Consider the following 26,075-nt stretch of genomic DNA (forward strand, 5'->3'; position numbering starts at 1 on the left):
CATTATCATGCGAGTAAAACCAAACACAGATTGGAATAACACAATATATGGAGTCCCAAAAGATTTATTTGAATCCTTTAAGGAACTATTCTACAAAATTGATAATGTTTGCAGGTGACACAAGTATATTAATCAAGGCTCTAAAGTCTGATACAATAGGCTATGCCTATAGAAAGTAAGCTGAAGAAACTTTAGTATTTATCCAGAGCATTTTGAAAAGGTATTAAAGTTCACAGAGAAGAAATAAAAGTTTAAGGTTTGCCAATAACATTATAATTCTGTCAAGAGACAACAAAGAATTTAGAAGATTAGTTAAATGCAGTGGGCAGTGTCATGGAAACAGTTCATAAAATGAACATTGTTGTTGTTGTTGCTGTGGTCTTCAGTCCTGAGACAGGTTTGATGCAGCTCTCCATGCTACTCTATCCTGTGCAAGCTTCTTCATCTCCCAGTACCTACCGCAACCTACATCCTTCTGAATCTGCTTAGTGTATTCATCTCTTGGTCTCCCTCTACGATTTTTACCCTCAACGCTGCCCTCCAATACTAAATTGGTGATCCCTTGATGCCTCAACACATGTCCTACCAACCGATCCCTTCTTCTAGTCAAGTTGTGCCACAAACTTCTCTTCTCCCCAATCCTATTCAATACTTCCTCATTAGTTATGTGAGCTACCCATCTAATCTTCAGCATTCTTCTGTAGCACCACATTTCGAAAGCTTCTATTCTCTTCCTGTCCAAACTATTTATTGTCCATGTTTCACTTCCATACATGGCTACACTCCATACAAATACTTTCTGAAATGACTTCCTGACACTTAAATCTATACTCGATGTTAACAAATTTCTCTTCTTCATGAACGCTTTCCTTGCCATTGCCAGTCAACATTTTATATCCTCTCTACTTCGACCATCATCAGTTATTTTGCTCCCCAAATAGCAAAACTCCTTTACTACTTTAAGTGTCTCATTTCCTAATCTAATTCCCTCAGCATCACCCGGCTTAATTCAACTACATTCCATTATCCTCGTTTTGCTTTTGTTGTTGTTAATCTGATATCCTCCTTTCAAGACACTGTCCATTCCATTCAACTGCCCTTCCAAGTCCTTTGCTGTCTCTGACAGAATTACAATGTCATCGGCGAAACTCACAGTTTTTATTTCTTCTCCATGGATTTTAATACCTACTCCAAATTTTTCTTTTGTTTCCTTTACTGCTTGCTCAATATACAGATTGAATAACATCGGGGAGAGGCTACAACCCTGTCTTACTCCCTTCCCAACCACTGCTTCCCTTTCATGTCCCTCGGCTCTTATAACTGCCATTCGGTTTCTGTACAAATTGTAAATAGCCTTTCACTCCCTGTATTTTACCCCTGCCACCTTTAGAATTTGAAAGAGAGTATTCCAGTCTACATTGTCAAAAGCTTTCTCTAAGTCTACAAATGCTAGAAACGTAGGTTTGTCTTTCCTTAATCTTTCTTCTAAGATAAGTCGTAAGGTCAGTATCGCCTCACGTGTTCCAACATTTCTACGGAATCCAAACTGATCTTCCCTGAGGTTGGCTTCTACCAGTTTTTCCATTCGTCTGTAAAGAATTCGTGTTGGTATTTTGCAGCTGTGGCTTATTAAACTGATTGTTCGGTAATTTTCACATCTGTCAACACCTGCTTTCTTTGGGATTGGAATTATTATATTCTTCTTGAAGTCTGAGGGTATTTCACCTGTTTCATACATCTTGCTCACCAGATGGTAGAGTTTTACAGGACTGGCTCTCCCAAGGCCGTCAATAGTTCCAATGGAATGTTGTCTACTCCGGGGGCCTTGTTCCGACTCAGGTCTTTCAGTGTTCTGTCAAACTCTTCACGCAGTATCGTATCTCCCATTTCATCTTCATCTACATCCTCTTCCATTTCCATAATATTGTCCTCAAGTACACCACCCTTGTATAGACCCTCTATATACTCCTTCCACCTTTATGCTTTCCCTTCTTTGCTTAGAACTGGGTTTCCATCTGAGCTCTTGATGTTCATACAAGTGGTTCTCTTATCTCCAAAGGTCTCTCTAATTTTCCTGTAGGTAGTATCTATCTTACCCCTAGTGAGATAAGCCTCTACATCCTTACATTTGTCCTCTAGCCATCCCTGCTTAGCCATTTTGCACTTCCTGTCGATCTCATTTTTGAGACGTTTGTATTCCTTTTTGCCTGCTTCATTTACTGCATTTTTATATTTTCTCCTTTCATCAATTAAATTCAATATTTCTTCTGTTACCCAAGGATATCTACTAGCCCTCGTCTTTTTACCTACTTGATCCTCTGCTGTCTTCACTACTTCATCCCTCAAAGCTACCCATTCTTCTTCTACTGTATTTCTTTCCCCCATTCCTGTCAATTGTTCCCTTATGCTCTCCCTAAAACTCTGTACAACCTCTGGTTCTTTCAGTTTGTCCAGGTCCCATCTCCTTAAATTCCCACCTTTTTGCAGTTTCTTCAGTTTTAATCTACAGGTCATAATCAATAGATTGTGATCAGAGTCCACATCTGCCCCTGGAAATGTCTTACAATTTAAAACCTGGTTCCTAAATCTCTGTCTAACCATTATATAATCTATCTGATACCTTTTAGTATCTCCAGGTTTCTTCCATGTATACAACCTTCTTTCATGATTCTTAAACCAAGTGGTAGCTATGATTATGTTGTGCTCTGTGCAAAATTCTACCAGGCGGCTTCCTCTTTCATTTCTTAGCCCCAATCCATATTCACCTACTACGTTTCCTTCTCTCCCTTTTCCTACACTCGAATTCCAGTCACCCATGACTATTAAATTTTCATCTCCCTTCACTATCTGAATAATTTCTTTTATCTCATCATACATTTCTTCAATTTCTTCATCATCTTCATCTTCAATTAACATCAACAAACGTAAAACAGGGGCAATGGAGTGAAGTTGAGTTTAATCAGGAGATGCTGTGGAAATTATATTGTGAAACAAGACATTAAATGCGGCAGATGATTTGGGCAGCAAAATAACGTATGGTGGCTGAGGTAGAGAGGATATAAAATGCAGACTGCCAATAGCAACGAAAGTGTTTCTGAAAAAGAGAAATTTACTAAAATTGAATATAAATTTAAGTCTGTATTTGTCTGGAATGTAGACTTGTACAGAAGTGAAATTTGGATGATATACTAAAAAAAGACTAAACTCCACCCGAACAGGTCATGAAGACCCCAGCGGTACCGACCGGCTGCCATGACAACCTCAGCCCACAGGCGTCACCGGATGCAGACATGAAGGGGCATGTGGTCAGCACACCATTCTCCCAGCTGTATGTCAGTTTGCGAGACCAGAGCTGCTACTTTTCAATCAAGTAGCTCCTTAGTTTGCCTCACAATGGCTGAGTGCACCCCACTTGCCAACAGTGTTCGGCAGACCGGATGGTCACCCACCAAGTGCAAGCCCAGCCCGACAATGCTTAACTTCGGTGATTGATGGGAACTGGTGTTACCAGTGCGGCAGAGTCATTGGATTGGATGATATACAGAGCAGACAAAAAGGGAATACAAGCTTTTGAAATGTGGTATACAGAAGAATCCTAAATATGTGAATAGAAATATCAACTATATAGGAAAAGATAAGACTGCTACTTACTGTATAGAAAACACGTTAAGTTGCAGACAAGCACAATTAAAAGACACTTGTACAAGCTTTTGCCCACAGCCTTCATCAGCAAAAGAGAAACACGCACTATTCATATACACAAGCAAAAACACCTCACAAGCACAACCGGTAGCTCAGGTCAGAATGGCTAAGTAGCTATTTATGTTTTCCTGCATTATTGATATTCCTCCCTGGAGTTTCTATTATGTGGATAGATCTGGTATCTTATTTATTTATTAAGTTCTACTTCATTCTCTCGGATCTCATACTTCCTTCTTCAACAGAAATCATCCTTCCTATTGTCTGTTTGTTGATTCTCATTTGTAGTGTGGTTTGTTTGTCTGCGAGTTCCCTGATTCTGTCAGTTTTGTTTCTTAGGTCTTCCAACGTAATCTGTAGCTCATCCATATCTTCCTTGATTTCTGCAACCCACTTAATGTTGCACTTACTATTCCACAAATTTTCTATTATTCTCCTGATGATCTTAATCTCTGGTGTTCTGATTAGATGTCCGAAAAATGAAATGCATTTCTTCCTGATTGTACCGGTTCTATTTCCTCGTAGACTTTTTCATTTGTAGCTACTGTCCAGTTTCCATCTTTCTGGTACAATTTGTTGATGCATGTTCTGATGATTCTTCTGTCTATTTTGAGTAATTTGTCTATTTGTGCAGTGTTAGTTGTTTTGAAGATGGTTTCACTTGTGTACATTATTTCTGGTTTAGTGGCTGTATCGTAGTGTTTTAATTTTGTTGCTATTGGCAGGCTCTTTTTGTTGTAGGTGTTCTTGGTGATATATTGTGCTCTAGTCAATTTGTTTATTCTGTTATGCCAGGTTGGCTTTTCATTGAGGTTATATGGTATGATTTCTCCCAGATACACTGTTGTTGTTGTGGTCTTCAGTCCTGAGACTGGTTTGATGCAGCTCTCCATGCTACTCTATCCTGTGCAAGCTTCTTCATCTCCCAGTACCTACTGCAACCTACATCCTTCTGAATCTGCTTAGTGTATTCATCTCTTGGTCTCCCTCTACGATTTTTACCCTCCACGGTGCCCTCCAATGCTAAATTTGTGATCCCTTGATGCCTCAAAACATGTCCTACCAACCGATCCCTTCTTCTGGTCAAGTTGTGCCACAAACTTCTCTTCTCCCCAATCCTATTCAATACCTCCTCATTAGTTACGTGATCTACCCACCTTATCTTCAGCATTCTTCTGTAGCACCACATTTCGAAAGCTTCTATTCTCTTCTTGTCCAAATCATTTATTGTCCATGTTTCACTTCCATACATGGCTACACTCCATACAAATACTTTCAGAAACGACTTCCTGACACTTAAATCTATACTCGATGTTAACAAATTTCTCTTCTTGAGAAACGCTTTCCTTGCCATTGCCAGTCAACATTTTATATCCTCTCTACTTCGACCATCATCGGTTATTTTACTCCCTAAATAGCAAAACTCCTTTACTACTTTAAGTGTCTCATTTCCTAATCTAATTCCCTCAGCATCACCCGATTTAATTTGACTACATTCCATTATCCTCGTTTTGCTTTTGTTGATGTTCATCTTATATCCTCCTTTCAAGACACTGTCCATTCCGTTCAACTGCTCTTCCAAGTCCTTTGCTGTCTCTGACAGAATTACAATGTCATCGGCAAACCTCAAAGTTTTTACTTCTTCTCCATGAATTTTAATACCTGCTCCGATTTTTTCTTTTGTTTCCTTTACTGCTTGCTCAATATACAGATTGAATAACATCGGGGAGAGGCTACAACCCTGTCTCACACCTTTCCCAACCACTGCTTCCCTTTCATGCCCCTCGACTCTTATAACTGCCATCCGGTTTCTGTACAAATTGTAAATAGCCTTTCGCTCGCTGTATTTTACCCCTGCCACCTTCAGAATTTGAAAGAGAGTATTCCAGTCAACATTGTCAAAAGCTTTCTCTAAGTCTACAAATGCTAGAAACGTAGGTTTGCCTTTTCTTAATCTTTCTTCTAAGATAAGTCGTAAGGTCAGTATTGCCTCACGTGTTCCAACATTTCTACGGAATCCAAACTGATCTTCCCCGAGGTCGGCTTCTACCAGTTTTTCCATTCGTCTGTAAAGAATTCGCGTTAGTATTTTGCAGCTGTGACTTATTAAACTGATAGTTCGGTAATTTTCACATCTGTCAACACCTGCTTTCTTTGGGATTGGAATTATTATATTCTTCTTGAAGTCTGAGGGTATTTCGCCAATCTCATACATCGTGCTCACCAGATGGTAGAGTTTTGTCAGGACTGGCTCTCCCGAGGCCATCAGTAGTTCTAATGGAATGTTGTCTACTCCCGGGGCCTTGTTTCGACTCAGGTCTTTCAGTGCTCTGTCAAACTCTTCACGCAGTATCGTATCTCCCATTTCGTCTTCATCTACATCCTCTTCCATTTCCATAATATTGTCCTCAAGTACATCGCCCTTGTATAAACCCTCTATATACTCCTTCCACCTTTCTGCCTTCCCTTCTTTGCTTAGAACTGGGTTGCCATCTGAGCTCTTGATATTCATACAAGTGGTTCTCTTCTTTCCAAAGGTCTCTTTAATTTTCCTGTAGGCAGTATCTATCTTACCCCTAGTGAGACAAGCCTCTACATCCTTACATTTGTCCTCTAGCCATCCCTGCTTAGCCATTTTGCACTTCCTGTCGATCTCATTTTTGAGACGTTTGTATTCCTTTTTGCCTGCTTCATTTACTGCATTTTTATATTTTCTCCTTTCATCAATTAAATTCAATATTTCTTCTGTTACCCAAGGATTTCTATTAGCTCTCGTCTTTTTACCTACTTGATCGTCTGCTGCCATCACTACTTCATCCCTCAGAGCTGCCCATTCTTCTTCTACTGTATTTCTTTCCCCCATTCCTGTCAATTGTTCCCTTATGCTCTCCCTCAAACTCTCTACAACCTCTGGTTCTTTCAGTTAATCCAGGTCCCATCTGCTTAACTTCCCATCTTTTTGCAGTTTCTTCAGTTTCAATCTGCAGCTCATAACCAATAGATTGTGGTCAGAATCCACATCTGCCCCTGGAAATGTCTTACAATTTAAAACCTGGTTCCTAAATCTCTGTCTTACCATTATATAATCTATCTGATACCTTTTAGTATCTCCAGGATTCTTCCAGGTATACAACCTTCTTTTATGATTCTTGAACCAAGTGTTAGCTATGATTAAGTTATGCTCAGTGCAAAATTCTACAAGGCGGCTTCCTCTTTCATTCCTTTCCCCCAATCCATATTCACCTACTATGTTTCCTTCTCTCCCTTTTCCTACTGACGAATTCCAGTCACCCATGACTATTAAATTTTCGTCTCCCTTCACTACCTGAATAATTTCTTTTATCTCGTCATACATTTCATCTATTTCTTCATAATCTGCAGAGCTAGTTGGCATACAAACTTGTACTACTGTAGTAGGCATGGGCTTTGTATCTATCTTGGCCACAATAATGCGTTCACTTTGCTGTTTGTAGTAGCTAACCCGCACTCCTATTTTTTATTCATTATTAAACCTACTCCTGCATTACCCCTATTTGATTTTGTATTTATACACTACTGGCCATTAAAATTGCTACACCAAGAAGAAATGCAGATGATAAACGGGTATTCATTGGACAAATATATTATACTAGAACTGACATGTGATTACATTTTCATCCAATTTGGGTGCATAGATCATGAGGAATCAGTACCCAGAACAACCACCTCTGGCCATAATAACAGCCTTGATATGCCTGGGCATTGAGTCAAACAGAGCTTGGATGGCGTGTACAGGTACAGCTGCCCATGCAGCTTCAACACGATACCACAGTTCATCAAAAGTAGTGACTGGCATATTGTGACGAGCCAGTTGCTCGGCCACCATTGACCAGATGTTTTCAATTGGTGATAGATCTGGAGAATGTGCTGGCCAGGGCAGCAGTGAATATTTTCTGTATCCAGAAAGGCCCGTACAGGACCTGTTGTTGTGCATTATCCTGCTGAAATGTAGGGTTTCGCAGGGATCAAACGAAGGGTAGAGCCACCGGTCATAGCACATCTGAAATGTAACGTTCACTGTTCAAAGTGACGTCAATGCGAACAACAGGTGCCCGAGACGTGTAACCAATGGCACCCCATACCATCACGCTGGGTAATGCGCCAGTATAGCGATGACGAATACACGCTTCCAATGTGCATTCACCGCGATGTCGCCAAACACAGATGCAACCATCATGATGCTGTAAACAGAACCTGGATTCATCCGAAGAAATGACGTTTTGCCATTCGTGCACCCAGGCACAGGCGCTCCTGTCTGTGATGCAGCGTCAAGGGTAACCGCAGCCATGGTCTCCAAGCTGATAGTTCATGCTGCTGCAAACGTCGTCGAATTGTTCTTGCAGATGGTTGATGTCTTGCAAACGTCCCCATCTGTTGACTCAGGGATTGAGACGTGGCTGCACAATACATTACAGCCATGCAGATAAGATGCCTGTCATCTCGACTGCTAGTGATACGAGGCCGTTGGCCGTTGGGATCCAGCACGGCATTCCGTATTACCCTCCTGAACCCACCGCTTCCATATTCTGCTAACAGTCATTAGATCTCAACCAATGCAAGCAGAAATGTCGCGATACGATAAACCGCAATCGCGACAGGCTACAATCCGACCTTTATCAAAGTCGGAAACGTGGTGGTACGTATTTCTCCTCCTTATACAAGGTATCACAACAACGTTTCACCAGGCAACGCTGGTCAACTGCTGTTTGTGTATGGGAAATCGGTTGGAAACATTCCTCATGTCAGCATGTTGTAGGTGTCGCCACCGGCGCCAACCTTTTGTGAATGCTCTGAGAAGCTAATCATTTGCATATCACAGCATCTTCTTCCTGTCGGTTAAATTTCGCGTCTGTAGCACGTCATCTTCATGGTGTAGCAATTTTAATGGCCAGTAGTGTATTTAAATTTATCTACAATTTTGTTTATGAGTGGTGGGTCAGTTAATATGATGACTGTTTTTTCAAACAATATTCCAAGACCAATTTTCTGTGCTATTTCCTGTAGTGAGATAACTTGTTGTTTGGTTTCCTGAATACTGTTGGACGAGAGGGTAAGGTCATCAGCAAATCCCAGACAATTTAAACTATGTTGTCTTTGGGTCTTCCAATTTGGATGTTCTTTGGGTTAGACTTGTACCGTTCCCTCATTATGTATTCTAAAGCACAGTTGAACAGTAGGGGTGTCTAGCAATGTCCTTGTCTTAAAGCTGTTTTTATGATGAATGGTTCAGAGAGTTCCCCCCTGAACTTGACTTTTGATACATTGTTGGTTAAGGTGAGTTCTATCAGTTTGACTAATTTTGTATGGAGCCCAAAATTTCTTAATATTTTTAACATTGAAGGTATATGGATACAATCATATGCTTTTTTAAAGGGCACAAAGGTTGTTACAAGAGGTTTATTTCATTTCTTGTAATATGCTATGGATAATTTTAAAGTGATGATCTGTTCTGCACAGCTTCTCCAAGGTCTGAAGCCTCCTTGGTATTCACCTAATTCTTCCTCTAGTTAGTCTTTGATCCTCCTGTATAGGATTCTGGAGAAAATCTCGTATCTAATGAAGAAATACTGAATTTAATCAGGGAGAAAGAGAATTTATGACATACAGTGCCTAAAGAGGAGACATGTTGATAGAACACAGCTTGATGCATCAAGGTGAAGTTAAATTACTAACAAAAGGAAGTGTGAGAAGTAAATAGGTTCAGGTGAATGTAGATTGTGGTAGTTATGCGTAGATGAAGAGACTTTCACATGATAGACTAGTACAGAAAGCTGCATCAAAGCAATCACAACAAGTGACAAATTTGAATATTGGGTAAATTAGATAACCTCAAATGTTGCAGAGGCTCTTCAGTGTCTTATGATTGCTGTAGTGATTTCCGTGTACCATTATGCCTTAGTTCGAGAAATTCCCTTTCATGAAAGTGTTTCAGAAGATTATGTTTTCAATTCGTGTTGCATGTGCCTGGCAGGTAAGAAAGAGATAGGAGAGTTTGGGGGCAGGGAGGGGAGGGGCGAGGTCAATGATGTGATGTTTACATCTACGTCTATACTCTGCAAACCACTGTGAGGTGCACGGCAGAGGGTACCGTATTTACTCGAATCCAAGCCGCACTTTTTTTCCGCTTTTTCTAATCCAAAAAAACCGCCTGCGGCTTAGAATCGAGTGCAAAGTAAGCAGAAGTTCTGAAAAATGTTGGTAGGTGCCGCCACAACCAACTTCTGCCATCGAATATATATAGCGCTACAACAGGCATGTTTTGCAGGCACAAAAATAAATACTGGCGCCAAAACCTCTTCGTCAGTAAATAAATTTAAAATAAAGGTGGAAAACGAGCTTTTTTTCTCTGCCCCAAGTTTCGAGCACTGCACTTTCATACATTATCCAACGAAGTAAATAGAAATTTCGTATTGTTCATCTTCTAGCAGCAGTTCAATGTACTACGAAAATCTGACTGGCAAACTGTTTGGGATGTTTATCAATATGGGAAACTCTACGTCCTGAATTTTTTCCTACCTGTGAGAAGAGATGGTTGCTACTAGGAACTTTTATGAATTGCGAATCACATGCAGTATTCTCTTCACCATAAGAATAATACGAATATAAACATTTTGCCATGTATTCTTTCGTGTTTTCTGCTGTCTCATTTAAATCCTGTCTGCCTAATAAACTACGAAACTAGAGCGAGACAACAGCAAACGCGGAAGAATACACATATCATGTCATGTTTATATTCGTATTATTCTTATTCCTAATAGTGATACAATCAGAAATGAAGCACGGCAATTGACTAGATTTTTAAATCTAAGATGACTCTAATTTCTGTGCAGAATATAATGTACTAAAGAGGCGCCTGCAAAGATTTTCAAACGGAGAAAAATGTTCGCTAAACTCTCGTTCAGAACATCTTCCATCATATGCAGTCTATTATTTGTTCTTGTTGATCATTATCAAAGAAAGCAGCAGTGTAAGTAACTGCACACAAGAGCAAGCCATGCCGCGAGCGGCGACAGGCCGTAAACACTCATTATCAGAATGCGACAAACAATGCATGACACAGTACAGTTATGCATTTTCAGCTTAGAGTGACGTAAACACATAACGGCAATTATCAGAGCAAAGAAAAATTCAATTCAAACCAGACGAAGCACGTGAAAAAGGAAGGGCACCCGTATAAATACGGATGGAGCGGCTGACACATTGCAATGGCTACCTGGTTAAGCTTAACTGCTAAGCTTAGGACTCGAACCAAACTACTGTAGCTGTATCGTCATTCATTCGACCTAAATTGTGTCTCGTATTATAATGGACCACTTTGTTTCGATTTGGAGGTGCGGCCTAAAACTTTTATCTCCTCTTGAATTTCGAGTCTCAAATTTCAGGTGCGGCTTAGAATCGGGAAAATTTTTTTCCTTGATTTCGAGTCTCATTTTTCAGGTGCGGCTTAGATTCGAGTGCGGCTTAGATTCGAGTAAATACGGTACATCCCATTCTGCCAGTTATTAGGGTTTCTTCCTGTTCTATTCACATATGTAGTGCAGGAAAAATGATTGTTTGAATTCCTCTGTGTAAGCAGTACTTATTCTAATCTTATCCTCACGATCCCTGTGTGAGCGATACATAAGAGTTTTTAATACATACCTAGAATAATTATTTAAAGCATACTTGTCATAGGGAGTTATACATGATCCTTATTTACACAAAACAGGATGATTTTCTGTCTGTCATATTAGAATAGAAAAACTGCATCTGACAACAAATAAGCCTATTTCGTGCTCTATTTTTGTTATTAATTTAGCACACTCTCACAGTAAATTTGCAATTATATTTACATAACAACAACACACATACATAAGACAGTGCCTGGACTATCAAAATAGATTTTAATGTTGCTGACTCAAAGTGAAAAAAGAAGTAAAGCTGTCCACAACTCAAAGACTGGTATGAACACCACAGTGCTTTACTAGGCTCAGTTCTATTGGAGGTGGTACATCTTTACCTTTGTTTGACACATTAACTGAATTTCCAAGCCAGCTGTACAGGAACTTACAGTTAACATGGATTCCGAGCCACAGTGCATGTTGTTATTGGTGTTGTTGTTGTTGTTGCCCCCCTGCATTAACGAATCACTACTAGAAATGAAATAACTGATAAACAACATAAAAAACCCTGAAACTGACAAACAATTGAAACTTGAGACTTACCCACTTTGTGACTGTTGTTAAAAATTTGTGTGGACATTAGCTGCAAAATTCTACCACTTAGTTTCCAAGGAAAACATGCTTTCAATGGGCAAGCTCTCATCTTCACATTTCATGCACAAAATTACATCACTAAAATCTTTCTCTTGCCATCACAACATAAAATCTACAACATAGCCAATCAATAAGAAACATTTAACACATCTGAGGTATAAGATACAATGCATGTCATGGGACACCAAATATTGGTCAGACTGGGAAACTCTTAAAGAGATATAATGAGCATAAAGTGATACTTTGGTCATTAATTATGACAACTTGACTGTGGACAAGCACAAGTGTAAAAAACAAAGCACTTTCAAAGGAATTGAGGAAGTTATGGATTGTTCCAAATAAACAAAGGTAACAGACTCCTGAATTGATTTACAAGTACATTGTAGTCTATAGATACTTCATGCTCTTGGATTATCAGTGACAGATAACTCTGGACAGTGAGTTCGAGAACAGACAACGAAATTTCTGTTAAGTTAAGATACAGTAAACAGATGTGTGGGCTTGGTCACGATGAATAACAGTACACTGGGGCTCAACAGACGGCAACTACAGTCTTGGCATATAGTGGGTGGATGTAGGTGTGTTTGGTGTATAAGATGTGGAGTTTGTGCCTGCAATGTGAACAGTGGACAGCAATTTTATACAATAAGAGAAAGACAAACTGCTGGCTATGTTTTAGATTTTGTTGTGTGACAACAGGAGAAAATTTTTAATGGTGTAAAATTTGGAGTAAACGAGAAGATAAGAACTTGCACTCTGAAAATGTGTTGTTATTGTATGTGAATGACAATTTATGTGATTGAGTACTATGGATTAATATACATATGAACCAGTAAGTTTGATGATGATTGGGTCCATGGCTTTCATGGAATTTTTAAATGAAACCATTCCACTGAAGGCTGTTAAAAAATTATTTTACCTTACCGGGTGATGAATCCAGAAGTTTGATAATGACTGGGCCCACGGTATAAATCGTCCTACAATCCTTATTTGGACTCAATAATTTTATGAATAAACAAGATAAACAAACAGCTAGCCCCTTCTACTGAAAATGGTGAAGCTTCCACTTCCTTTACATTCCAAATAAACACTTTAGTCTGTATTTATATTGTTTCCATAGCACCACGTCAAAAAGAATTCCTTTCCCTGGCTGATAAAAATGTCTTTTTAAAAATAAGTAGCTGTATGTGCAAAAAAAGGCATTCTCTCTGTAACTGAATGGTAATACCATAAAATATTTGGACAGAAAGGCTTGCCAGTACTTACCTTCAGCAGGTGAAGTTCTTAGTACTATCAATAAACTATGTAACAGTACTTTTACTTGCATTTTCATATGTGTCTGTTGGTTAAGAATGACAGCTCCCAAAGATAAGTACGAGCTACCCATTCTATCTCATAATTTTATAGTTTTCTCAAGTTACTTCCCCTATTGATAATACAGATAAATAGGCAACAAATGAGAAAATAGCTAAGGACCTATTGTGATCACATATGAAGTGGTGACAGAAACTTGACAACAACAATAATAATTTACAAGACAATAGTGAAGTGAAAAAGCTTCACTGATATAATAGCAAGTTTCCTTAATGTGCCAAAACAGTAGTACTAAATTCATATTTCACACTGAAGGCTCTAAAGGATGAATGTCATACACATTAGTATAACACTCATGGTTCTGTAAATTTAGTTTCAAATCAATGCATGTTAACACTAAGCTAGAGTGACCACTTCCTCATTCCAGAATTATGAGCTGTAACTCATTCGTAACAACCACAATTCATATTTACTCCAGCAGTTACTGAATTACACTTAGTATGAGCAACCACTCACCAGAGAGCCTCAGTGATGTCCATTGCAGTGGGACTTGGTTTAAAGCACTATCTCTTGCTGTCACAGCTTTTATATCATAATGTGGGGGGATGTGGGAGGGATACGGCAGCCCGAGCTGATAATTCCACATCAGCAACATGTGCCATTTAGATGAGGTCCCAAGGCTTTCAGGTTACAACCACAGCCGAAAATGAAACACTGCCCTGTTTGAAAGAAGGTGCTAGAGTGGAATTTACAAATATGATATCTGTCAGACACAAACAGCAAAAGCAATTTTCCAAAACATTCAGTCACTGTGCCACAAAATATCACCAACCTCCACACAAATATATTTTATGGAATTAACTGACAACAATATTCTATAGTATCTACACAGAGCTATTGATAATCAGTAGCTAGGAAACCAGTTTGCCAAGTGTCAATATTCTTGGGCAAACTATGTTCGTTTCTGAAACAAGATTGTAAGGTTTTGCATCCTATAAGTAATTTTACGAACTGTTTCCAAAACAGAAAGGTAATAAATGGCTGCATGTGTTATTATGAATAGAAGCTGCTTTCATTTCAAGACTGCAGCAGTTTTGTGCTGCTGATATGAAAAATATGGCTCTCTTTTCTTCAGCAAGTAACATTCATAATAAACATGTGTACCTTTAAATGATGTTAAACACTGACTCTGAAACAAAAATTTTGTGCCGTAATGTTTTTTGATTGTTTCTGTCTGTTGACAGTACACAAAATTAACTTAATTACACAGTTATGGCAAATAAAGAAAAGTATGCAGTAAGGAGCTATTAAACATGGATTAATTATGAAAATTTGGTATTTTTCATTAAGCTATTTTGCACAATGGACTGCCTGTTAACTATTTCATAACAGCCTCTTATCTTGCCTGTCAGTTTAAGCTAACGATGTACAGGAAATTCTCTATCTGGACTGCAAAGCCAACTACTGATAGTAATTTACTATCACTTGTACTCAGATAGCAGCAGATTGGAGTCACGGAAGACCCCCTTTTTTTTTCCACCATGATATATTATTTATCATCACATGTCAGCACCGTCCATACTAAACCCCAAGCATTACAAACCTACCTGTGATTTTACACTTAAAAGTATAATGGCTGTAACAAAAAATGTAATTTCACAAATCAAGTCAAAAGTATTATGCTTCCTTATACTTGAAAGTAGCTTTCAACATTCTGAAATAGTTGTGGTTAACACAAGTTTCACTTTAGTTGGAATATGAAAATGTAGCAACCAGAACACATGGTACTAATCTCACACCGAGTTACAGGCAGGCACAACAAAATGACAGCTATACATTTGAGCTTTCAGCCAAAAGGTCTTCCTCTAAAGTAGAAAACAAACACACATTCACACAATCACAACTCACACACTCATGACTCATGAACCCTATCTCTGGCCACTGAGGTTGGGAGTAAATGTCATTATTCCAGCCTGTATTTTGCATTGGTTAATGCAAACCTCACATTTATAATATAGGAAAGAATTCTGTAAAAACAACACAGAATATCATTAAATTCTCCATGTGCCCCACTGCTGAAATATGACGTAAAAAAATCATATAAACTGCTCCCCACATATACGAAGAAAAATATTAATGATATTAAGAATTCTGAAGGACGTAATGTTGTCAGGGAACTCTTCCTCAATAATATAAACCTCAGACATAAGCAGAAGTGGCGTTTATTTGTTCTTCACTGATAAAAGAAGAAAAAGTAATGAACTGCTCCATTTCATACATTTCAACTTTTAATCTTATGGAAAAAAAAAGAGAGTCCTGCAACTTCACCGTCGCAGTTCCAAATGCAAATAAAACACTATAATGTCAGTATTATTTCTAATTATTCTTTTTCAATGGTATACCTATGTATTTGAGTCAAGCACACAATGTACTAAAAATAATTATTTCTATCGTATAATTACAGTTACACACAAACATTTACAAAAATACTAAAGCGAGTCATTCACGGGACACACAGTGAAGTTCTGTACAATGGTGCCTTTGAACAAGATGTGTACGATACGTTGCACTGTACCACAGGTATGTTCTCAAATGAAACTGTTTTTAGTCCTCAATAACACTAACAATCAGTACAGAAAAGAGTATATAAAAAAAGATGATAACTATGAAGCACCCTGAGGTATCCCCTTTGACTACGAGTTGTCCCAGCGGCTTTTCTTCACTCTCCGGCTGCTGCCTGTGGATTGCTGTGGTGGTGGAGGAGGAGGGCAGTTCTCAATTTGCGCCTCCATTTGTGGACTCAGAAATGAAGGTTTCTGCTCAATTGTCTGCTCCCAGGTGTGATCCGAAGATGCCAGGAACTAAAAATACACAGTAACACAAGGCAAATTCTTTAGTGCTTTACACATCTTTAACTTTAGCACTTGTAAATCATCATAAAAACACTCAATAGAAATTTGCAGTTTCTCAGTGTCAGGTTACATGTGGCAATGGATAATCCTAACCAAGATAGACAAAATTATCTGAAAAATACACAGCAAAAATTTTCTACTTTAGAAATTTAGAAAAAGAAGACCAAGTTTTCAAAGAAGCTTTGAAGCTCAAGACAGTGTTGCTTCACTTTAACTAAAATTACATTAGCCTACACTGTTTAAAGTGGTCTATTTAAACAATTTTTAAAGTACTCGAATAAAAATGCTGCAACTTAGACTTATATAACAGAACCATGATACTATCAAAGTTGAAGTTGTTACACACTATCATTAGCAGCAACAAGTAATACTCTGTATGTAATCAATAAATACCATTTTTTTTACTATGAATAGCGCTTGCCAACCAATGAACTGTAACTTGTTAAGGCTTGTAAAAGACTTTGTTATGTCTCTGGGAAGAATTCTCCCCTAGAACTATGTACCAGCAAATTAATGTTTTTGTATGTAACTGCTTCAGTGTTTTAGGTTTTGGACAGTCATCCACTGATGTGTTCACTATTAAATAAATAAATGCAAGTATAAGATAAACGTTATTGTACAGTGAGTTTATTATTTATGAAAACATTTCTCATAAACTATGAAAATTACTGAAAGGATGAAATTCCAGTGACAACTAAACAGAAAACTTTAGAACATATAGGCACACTACACCAAATTCCCCACAAATTTAGCAATTGTGTCTTCACTATATCAGAATTTGGTGTAACTGTAAGAAGAGGTGGTCCTACACACTTAGTTACACGACTAGCATCTTTGGAACAAGCAGCAATGGGTGTTTGATGAAATTTGGTCACAAAGAGAATGTGAATGCTACCCATTAATAAAATGAATACCTACCCATCAAATTTCTGGATTAACCAAATGATGCACAAAATTCTATCCACAAGCTGTCACAACTACTTTGTGCCTGTCTTCAGTGGCTCATGATGATTTGAGCAGTATAAATCAGACTCATGTCTCAAAAACAAAACTCACCTGGCTTTGATACTGGCTTCTGAATGCTGCCTTCATTGCAGACAATCTGTCTGTACCAGGTCCAGACTTTGGTTTTGGAATCAAATCACCAAGTCCAGTATTAAGACTCTGAAAGGAATGATAAAAAGAAAAAAAGAAAATTGTAGTTTACAAGAATAAAAATCATTATATTAGATAAAATAATACTTCCCATACAATTTAGGTACATTTTTTACATTATGTTAGAATTATATATGAAGTTACTATTCACTTATATACCCTTCATTTTGAGTTACACAAGATACAAATTCCATGTCTCCACTTTTTTTTTAAAAGAAACGGAGATTGAGTGGTGTGTACGTACGTACATATACAACACACACACACACACACACACACACACACAAATCAGGAAGGAAGGTAGAACGGATGAGAAGGAAGTTGCCCTCACAGCCATTAAAATATACATAATGATGTATTTGTTATGCACTGCCTCACTATAAACAAATGAGACTTCTTGCATCGGTAATAAACTATTTTTTGTGACATATTGGAGTTCTTCAACATTAAAGTCCGTATCTGAGGGAGTAAACAGGTGTAAGTCCAATTTCTGAAGTTTCAACACAACGCCATATCTGTAAAATCCAGCCACTGCTTCATTTACAGAAAAGGGTGGCAGAACTGCTGCAGCCCATGGCCAATCCAGGCAGTGTTAAAAGGGCATATGGTCATTGGCTGGAGCAGTACTGCCATCCTACTTCCTCAAATGAATCAAGGGCTAGGTACGGAAAATACAATCTTAAGTAGAAACTGCATTAATTGGACTTCCACTGTTAAAACAATAACAAAACAATGATGTCCACACACTAAAAATCTTACACAAAATTGTGATGTACAATATTGCTTGTACTATAAAATATGTCAATTATTATATGGTAAGATACTGTTAAAAATTTAACATCTGAACATACCATCAAACAGTACTGCATTTTTTACACAGCTGAATTGCACTTAACTGTCAGAAACATGAGAAATCACATGTTAATAAATGTTCTGTTCTTAAGCAGGATAAAAAAAGTCTGCAACATTCTTTTTGTTAGCAGGTGACAACCTTGATTTTGCCGTAATGTTACTGCATTTTCTCATCCACAAAATGCCTATTGGGGTAGATGTAGAGCTTTGTTCGATGTATTGAAGAGCTATATCAAATGCATTTTTAGCACCTGTATGCAATACTTGACTGTAGATTCATTGTCTTTGTTGTCAGCGTCATCTTTCTCATTCTCATCGGTTGTTCGAGTTACAGTATCAATGAGTTGGTCGTCAGTTAATTCTGTTTCTGTTGTGCAGTCAATGTCAGCTGTACTGATCCACTCAATCACATCACTGGGCCAATGTCTGGTTGCATGGACAGCATCACATGTTTACATTCAGTTGGTGCCGTAATTTAGTTTTACACACTTTAATATTTAAGGGGAACACTGTCAATAATTTATAAAACAGATGTGTGTGCAATAACACTTACTGATTGTGTTAGAAACAAGTAATTTCATTCTAAAACTGATCGAACTATCGCATCTAGCTACAGTCAACAGCCTACAAATCCATATCACAGACAAAGAGCCATGGACAAGTCCAGATCTGACTGTAGCAGTGGGCCCTGTATGTACACAAACACCAGAAATGGGATAGCCAGAGTAGGTGGAGAGTCGGATCGTCCGAGGTCTGATTAGTGAGGTTCTACTGTAGTATACTCAGGTGTGTTCAGGAAATGGTTGAGAGGAGAAAGTGGAATGAGGCACTGGTGAGCTCACCATGGTGTAGGTGTGGGGAGTTGTATGTGGCCCACAGTGTAGAGGACCTAGTTCCTAGTCAGAAGGGGGCAATAGAAAGAGGACGGAAGATGTGTTTGGGGGGGGGGGGGGGGGGTTATGGGGCAACAGTGACAGCGATATGGAACAGGAATTAGTGAAGACAGGGCCCAGCGGTTGCAGGATCGAACGATGTGTTGTAAGAACAATTCCCATCTACAGAATTTCACAGAATCGGGTCATTGGGTGTGGGGGTATACACATGGTACACATTTTTAATGCAGCTATTTGCCAGCTTCAGTTTCTGCCACTGTGTGATAAACTGTGCTCTTGGCCACATATGTTGGCTGTTATGCCCACATGAAAGACAATGCAGAAGTTACGGAAGAGTTGGAGTATGACATGACTTTATCCAGAGCTGGTCCTGCCTCTAATAACATGGTAGGATATACCTGTCACTGGACTAGAGTAAAATATTGTGAGTGGATGCGCAGGATACGTATTGTACACTGGGTCTTCCACAAGGATACGATGCATATGGCTGCTGACTGTGCAATGCCTCAGCTGTACAGTGAGTGGTTAGCTTTACTCCCTCTGTTATTTAGATGTTGTGTGTACAATTTGAGTTTAAATGTAGTTGAATGGCTTTTCTACTACTACTTCGGTTTATAAAAATATTATAAAAAGTATAGTTGTTACTCACCATATAGCGGAGATACTGTGTCGCAGATAGGCACAACAAAAAGACTGTCGGAAAGTGAGCTTTAGGCAACGACGTGGAGAGGGTAAGGAGGGGGCTAGGACAGGGAAGGAGAGGGACAGCAGGGTAGGGGTGGGGGACAGTAAAGTGCTGCTTGGGAGAGTGAGCAGGGACAAGGTGGAGAGAGGGTAGGGCAGCAAAGTGCAGCCAGGAGGTTAGACTGAAGGCGGGGAAGAGGGAGGGGAGGAAGTGGGAAATGAGAAAAGTAAACAGACTTGGTGTGTTGGTGAAATAGAGGGCTGTGTAGTGCTGGAATGGGAACAGGGAAGCGGGTAGGTGTGTAAGGACAATGACTAAAAAAGCTGGTGTTCGTGGGAAGTATCCAGATGGCACAGTTTGTGAAACAGTCATTGAAATGAAGAACATTGTGTTTGGCAGCATGCACAGCAACAGGGTGGTCCAACTTGGCCACAATTTGACAGTGGCCATTCATGTGAAAAAACAGCTTATTGGTTGTTATCCCCATGTAGAATGCAGCACAGAGGTTGCAGCTTAATTTGTAGATCACATGACTTCTTTCATGGGTAGCCCTACCTCTGATGGGGTAGGTGACATTTGTGACTGTACTGGAGAAGGTGGTGGTGGAAGGATTTATGGGAAAGGTCTTGTATCTATGGCATGGGGTTGGGAGCAGGGGTTGTGTAGGGATGGGCGGAGTAGGTTTGGTGGGCAACGGAATACCACTCTGGAAAGGGTGGGAGTGTTAGTGGGTAGGACATTTCTAATTTCAGGGCACAACGAGAGGTAGTCGGAACCTCAGCAGAGAATTCAGTTGCTGCAGTCCTAGTTGGTACTGAGTCAGGAGGGGAATGCTCCTCTGTGGCCAGACAGTGGGACCTGGGGAGGTGGTGGGGGACTGGAAAGATAAGGTACAGGACATCTGTTTCCATACAAGGTTGGGAGGATAATTACGGTCTGTGAAGGCCTCAGTGATACCCTTGGTAAATCTCAAGAGGGACTGCTCATCACTACAGTTGCGACAGTTTCAGTGAGGGCTTCACAGACTGTAATTACCCTCCCAATCTTGTACAGAAACAGATACCTCATGCCTTATCTTTCCAGTCACCAATCACCTCTCAAAGTCCCACTGTCCGACTACAGATCCCCCTATGACCGCTCAAGGTTCAGCACCACCCAGGAATGGGGCAACTGAATCACATTCTCTGCCAGGGTTTTGACTACCTCTCGCTGTGCCCAATATCCTCCTCCTGCCTGATCCCAACTCTTTGCCTCATGGCTCATATCCCTGTAATAGACCTAATGCCAGACCTGTCCCACATATCCTCCCACCACCACCTACTCCAGTCCAGTCACAAATATCACTTATCTCATCAAAAGACGGAGGAAGGAGGAGGGGGGGGGGGGGGGTATCTGTGCACCCTGAGAAACCAATCATGTGATGTGAGAGTTAAGCGTTAAGCTGCAACCAGTGTGCTGCTTTCTACTTGCACACGACAACGACCAAGCTGTCTGAGCACACAAATGGCCACTGACAAACTGTGGCCAAGAAACAGTTACATCACCCCACTGCTAAGCACGTCACCCAACACAATGTTCTTCATTTCAATGTCTGCTGCAGAGACCGTACAATCTGTATCCTCCCCACCAACACCAGCTTTTCTGAATTGCGCAGAGGGGAACTCTCCCTGCAATGTATCCAACATTCCCTTAACCTTCTGGCTTCAATCTTCATTAATCATTGTCCTTAACCATCTAGCCCCTTCGCTATTCCCATCCCAGCACTGCACAGCCCACTATTTTGCCAACGCATCCAGTCTTTCTACTTCTTTCCTTTCCCACTCCCCCACCCCTCCTATCCTGCATCTAACCTCCCGACTGCACTTAGCTGGCCTACCCTCTATCCGCCTCGTCCCTATTTGCTCCCACAAGCAGCGCTTTATCGTCCACCACCCCTACCTTGCTGTCCCTCCCTCTACCTTGCTATCCCTCCCTCTCCCCACTTCAGCTTCCTCCTTAATCCCATCAACCAGTTGCCCCTCCCATCATGCACTGCTGCTCGGAGTCTGGCTTCAGCGGCCAGAGACTGTGGTCATGTGTGATCGGCGATTCAGCATTTTCACTATATGGTGAGTAGCAACTATCCTTTTCATAGTGTTGTTACAGTCCATGCTGTATTTTCCACTACTTGTGGGCCTTACAATGTGAGGGTGAGGGTTGTTGTTGGTGTGGTCTTCAGTCCTGAGACTGGTTTGATGCAGCTCTCCATGCTAATCTATCCTGTGCAAGCTCCTTCATCTCCCAGTACCTAATGCAACCTACATCCTTCTGAATCTGCTTAGTGTATTCATCTCTTGGTCTCCCTCTACGATTTTTACCCTCCACACTGCCCTCCAATGCTAAATTTGTGATTCCTTGATGCCTCAGGACATGTCCTACCAACCGATCCCTTCTTCTAGTCAAGTAGTGCCACAAACTTCTCTTCTCCCCAATCCTATTCAATACCTCCTCATTAGTTACGTGATCTACCCACCTAATCTTCAACATTCTTCTGTAGCACCACATTTCGAAAGCTTCTATTCTCTTCTTGTCCAAACTACTTATTGTCCATGTTTCACTTCCATACATGGCTACACTCCAACAAATACTTTCAGAAATGACTTCCTGACACTTAAATCTATACTGGATGTAAACAAATCTCTCTTCTTCAGAAACGCTTTCCTTGCCATTGCCAGTCTACATTTTATATCCTCTCTACTTTGACCATCATCAGTTATTTTCTCCCCAAATAGCAAAACTCCTTTACTACTTTAAGTGTCTCATTTCCTAATCTAATTCCCTCAGCATCACCTGATTTAATTCGACTACATTCCATTATCCTCGTTTTGCTTTTGTTGATGTTCATCTTATACCCTCCTTTCAAGACACTGTCCATTCCGTTCAACTGCTCTTCCAAATCCTTTGCTGTCTCTGACAGAATTACAATGTCATTGGCGAACCTCAAAGTTTTTATTTCTTCTCCCTGGATTTTAATACCTACCCCAAATTTTTCTTTTGTGAGGGTGACGGTATGCTTTGCAATTTTTGAAACCAACTTATGCATTTCTTTATACTAACCCTGAATGTACTTTTTTATTTACGAGTTGTCACCCATCGCTTACAATCTTAGCAGTAGAAGAGTCAATTCAAGCCACTAGAGGGTCAAAGGAAATGCAGAGATGTGCAAACATTAACACTGAAGAACTGCCACAATACCTGTGTTTCATGTGAACCAATTCCTGGTTTTTCTCGGTAGCCAAGCCCTCGCCCACCAACATTTGCTGGCTTACCCTTACCACTTTTGAAGCGTGACTTGCGAAACCAGGCACTCTGAAATATCACAGTATAATGTGAGAAAAATAAAAAAAATTTTGCCTTAAAAATAAGTAACAATGAATTAAAATATCTAAGAAACATAAACACACATAAATTGGGTATGATATTTAATTATAGGCTCAGACAGTTACTGCCAAAAGTAAAAGATATTAACACATCATGAAGCATAGTCATTTTTAATAATAGTAGTAGTAGCAAGAAAAGTTGGTAAGACATGTAGATCAGATTCCGAGTTAAACTATAGATCCTCTTTCAGTGATAGGATAAATAGCATAGTATGACGCGACTGGCTGGTCCATCATGTTAATAATTGCTGCATTATTCCTTTTCACTCCAAATATCTCATTAATGTCTTCTTTGCTACTAATTATTATAAATGGACACTGAAAGGTCCAGTTGATATGATAACAGCTACTGGTGGATCACAGACTGCATGATTTATTGCCAAAGTTATTTCTTTTTTCAAACTTGTTTAACTACACCCAGTTTTAGCAACACACCATACATCACAATACAACCTTAACCACTTCACACTGAAATTTTGAAATCAAGGAAACAAAGTAGAAATATCTAGATTGAATATATTACCAAGCGTGGCTGACCAGCAACAGTGATCAACTCTATCTTTCTGCACTGAACTGTGCTGTGTAACATAAGAACAAAGCACGAATAATTAACCTGAATGTATTGTTCAAACAGAAAAGTCTCATATGACCGCATTTAGCAAGAGTGGTCAACAAATGCTGACTCATTAATCCAACTGTGCTACACCGAGTGGGCGCAATGAGACAGTGTGGCTGTATAAACTTGAAAAAAAGATGAAAGAAGTATTCCCTGAAAATTCCAGGATGATGATGTCAAAGGAAGCTACTGAGAAATTAGTGGGTAGGCTGAGGTGATCATCTCGTATCACAGTTAAGAACTTTCCTTTCCTCATCGCCGAGACATACCAGCTGATATGCAGTAGTTTAACCACAGTTTTTGAACATTGATAATTCACGTGGAATAATAACCAGATAATCAACAAAGTTTGAAATATTAAGTATTTAAAAATGTAATTTGTGGTTTATAAAGCTCAATAAAATTAAATTACAGTGCTAGGTTACAAACTGGTTGTCTCTTGTAATCACAAAGAAATATCTTGTTTCACAAATGTAATAAAATATTAGTATTTTGGATTGGATGTTTTGTGTTAAAAGCATCCTGCTACAATGCATTCATTTGGTCACTGTCTCATCACTACCCAGTTTTGTTGTTTGCACTGTGTTGACTATTTATATGCGATCCATTTGCCCACCTTTGGCCATGTGCAGAAGGTTCACTGCTGCCCACAAGTGTACAGTTTGTACACTACTGCCCGGTTGTGACCAGAACAGCCTTGTCTAGAACGGCAGTGATTAGAATAACCACTGTTAAATGTGAATAATTAATTAAACCTGTAGCTTTTCAAATAGTGATTTCAGAACCACCACAATCAAAGATAAAACTAACATACCTGCAAAGCAAGATCTAGGAGCGACTGAGGGACATCTTGATTGGCACCTTCGAGATTGCGTACCAGATGACCTGCAAACTCCTTGTCCTTTTCTGTCACAAGTGTGTACGCTGTACCTTTCTCTCCAGCACGACCTGTAGGCCACAATTATTCTTTGCATTAAGCACAAAGCATAAATGGACTGTAAAAAAGTACAGCTAAACATATGAGACAGTATGTATTTCAAGGGAGGTTAATAGTTTACTTGTAGCTTATGTTGCTCTCACCTCATTACAAAAATCCTAAATTACTGACTTTACATGACGAGTGGTTCCATGGTCAATGAACTACATATTATCATATTTTACAGACTACAAGATGCACTTTTTTCCTTTGAAAAATTGCCACCAAAATTCAGGTACATGTCGTGAACTATCATATTTTACAGACTATAAGATGCACTTTTTTTCTTTGAAAAATTGCCACCAAAATTCAGGTACGCGTCATGGCGGCTGCAGTGTAACCGTGTTAAGTTCGGCTCGCGAAATTTAGTTGAATTTGAAGGTGTTCTCACAGGTGGTGCTGTCTAGTACCAGTGGAAATCGTGTAAACAACAATGTTCTGTGCAGTAGTGCTATTTTTTTTCTGTGCTCCACCAATGTCTACGAGAAAATGGTAAACAAAAGAGTCAACAGCAGCGGGGAAGCAGCAGGTGCGGCGGGCCTGCTCTTGGAGGGAGGTGCGGCCGCGGCTCCCGGTATAGCGGAGCTGGTCCACTCTGAGGTAAACACTGCGCTTCGCGATAAAAACAATCTTGATCTGATAGCAGGCACTATATCAGATACTGTAACGGCAGCAGTACTGGCCAAAATGTGTGAAACTGTTGAGGCCAATACTGCCGAAATTACAGCACTAAAAAAGTCTGTGTCTGAATACGAGAAAAAGGCACAAGAGTTGGAAGTGAAACTATCTGCCGCAACAGACGAGCTAGAACAGTACCAAAGGCGAAATAGTCTATGACTGTTTGGAGTAGCAGAAAATAAGGAAGAAGAGACAGACAACCTGCTTATACAGGTTGCGCATGAAAAATTAGGCACTGAAGTGACCAAGGCAGACATTGACAGGAGCCATCGGGTGGGACGAAAACTACCAGGTGCTACCAAACCTCGTCCAATAATAATTAAATTTGTCTCATTCCGAAAAAGGGCAAAGATCATTACCCAGAAGAATAAGTTAGCAAGGACAGGGCTTACAATAAGGGAAGATCTAACACACGAACGGCTAAAGATTTTAAACAGTGCCATATCCCATTTCGGTCTTCAGAATGTGTGGACTCAGGATGGCAGAGTAATCATTAAGACAGCAGCTGGAAAGAAGACAGTCACAAACATGACAGAACTGAATAGTATTAAGTGAAGCTACTCGAGCCAAAAGTGCAAACTT

General features: G+C 39.7%; 2 protein-coding genes across 3 annotated transcripts in view; both read right to left on the reverse strand.

Moving 5' to 3' along the window:
• The window catches only part of LOC124789361 (neprilysin-4-like), a 145,733-nt gene extending 131,852 nt beyond the window's left edge, over nt 1-13,881 (reverse strand). Inside the window, exon 1 of the mRNA XM_047256687.1 lies at nt 13,824-13,881. Coding sequence (XP_047112643.1) covers nt 13,824-13,846 — 23 coding nt within the window. The 5' untranslated portion in view covers nt 13,847-13,881. The remainder of the gene's footprint in view (nt 1-13,823) is intronic.
• A 1,632-nt stretch (nt 13,882-15,513) lies between these two features.
• LOC124789596 (ATP-dependent RNA helicase DDX42) overlaps nt 15,514-26,075 on the reverse strand; it is a 78,842-nt gene continuing 68,280 nt past the window's right edge. For both annotated transcript variants that reach the window (XM_047257005.1, XM_047257006.1), the window contains exons 9-12: nt 24,654-24,787; nt 23,039-23,152; nt 17,276-17,383; nt 15,514-16,168 (exon numbers count right to left, since the gene is read on the reverse strand). In XM_047257005.1, coding sequence (XP_047112961.1) covers nt 16,001-16,168; nt 17,276-17,383; nt 23,039-23,152; nt 24,654-24,787 — 524 coding nt within the window. In that variant the 3' untranslated portion in view covers nt 15,514-16,000. The remainder of the gene's footprint in view (nt 16,169-17,275; nt 17,384-23,038; nt 23,153-24,653; nt 24,788-26,075) is intronic.

Source organism: Schistocerca piceifrons, chromosome 3, assembly GCF_021461385.2.
Source record: "Schistocerca piceifrons isolate TAMUIC-IGC-003096 chromosome 3, iqSchPice1.1, whole genome shotgun sequence".
NCBI classification, from domain to species: domain Eukaryota; kingdom Metazoa; phylum Arthropoda; class Insecta; order Orthoptera; family Acrididae; genus Schistocerca; species Schistocerca piceifrons.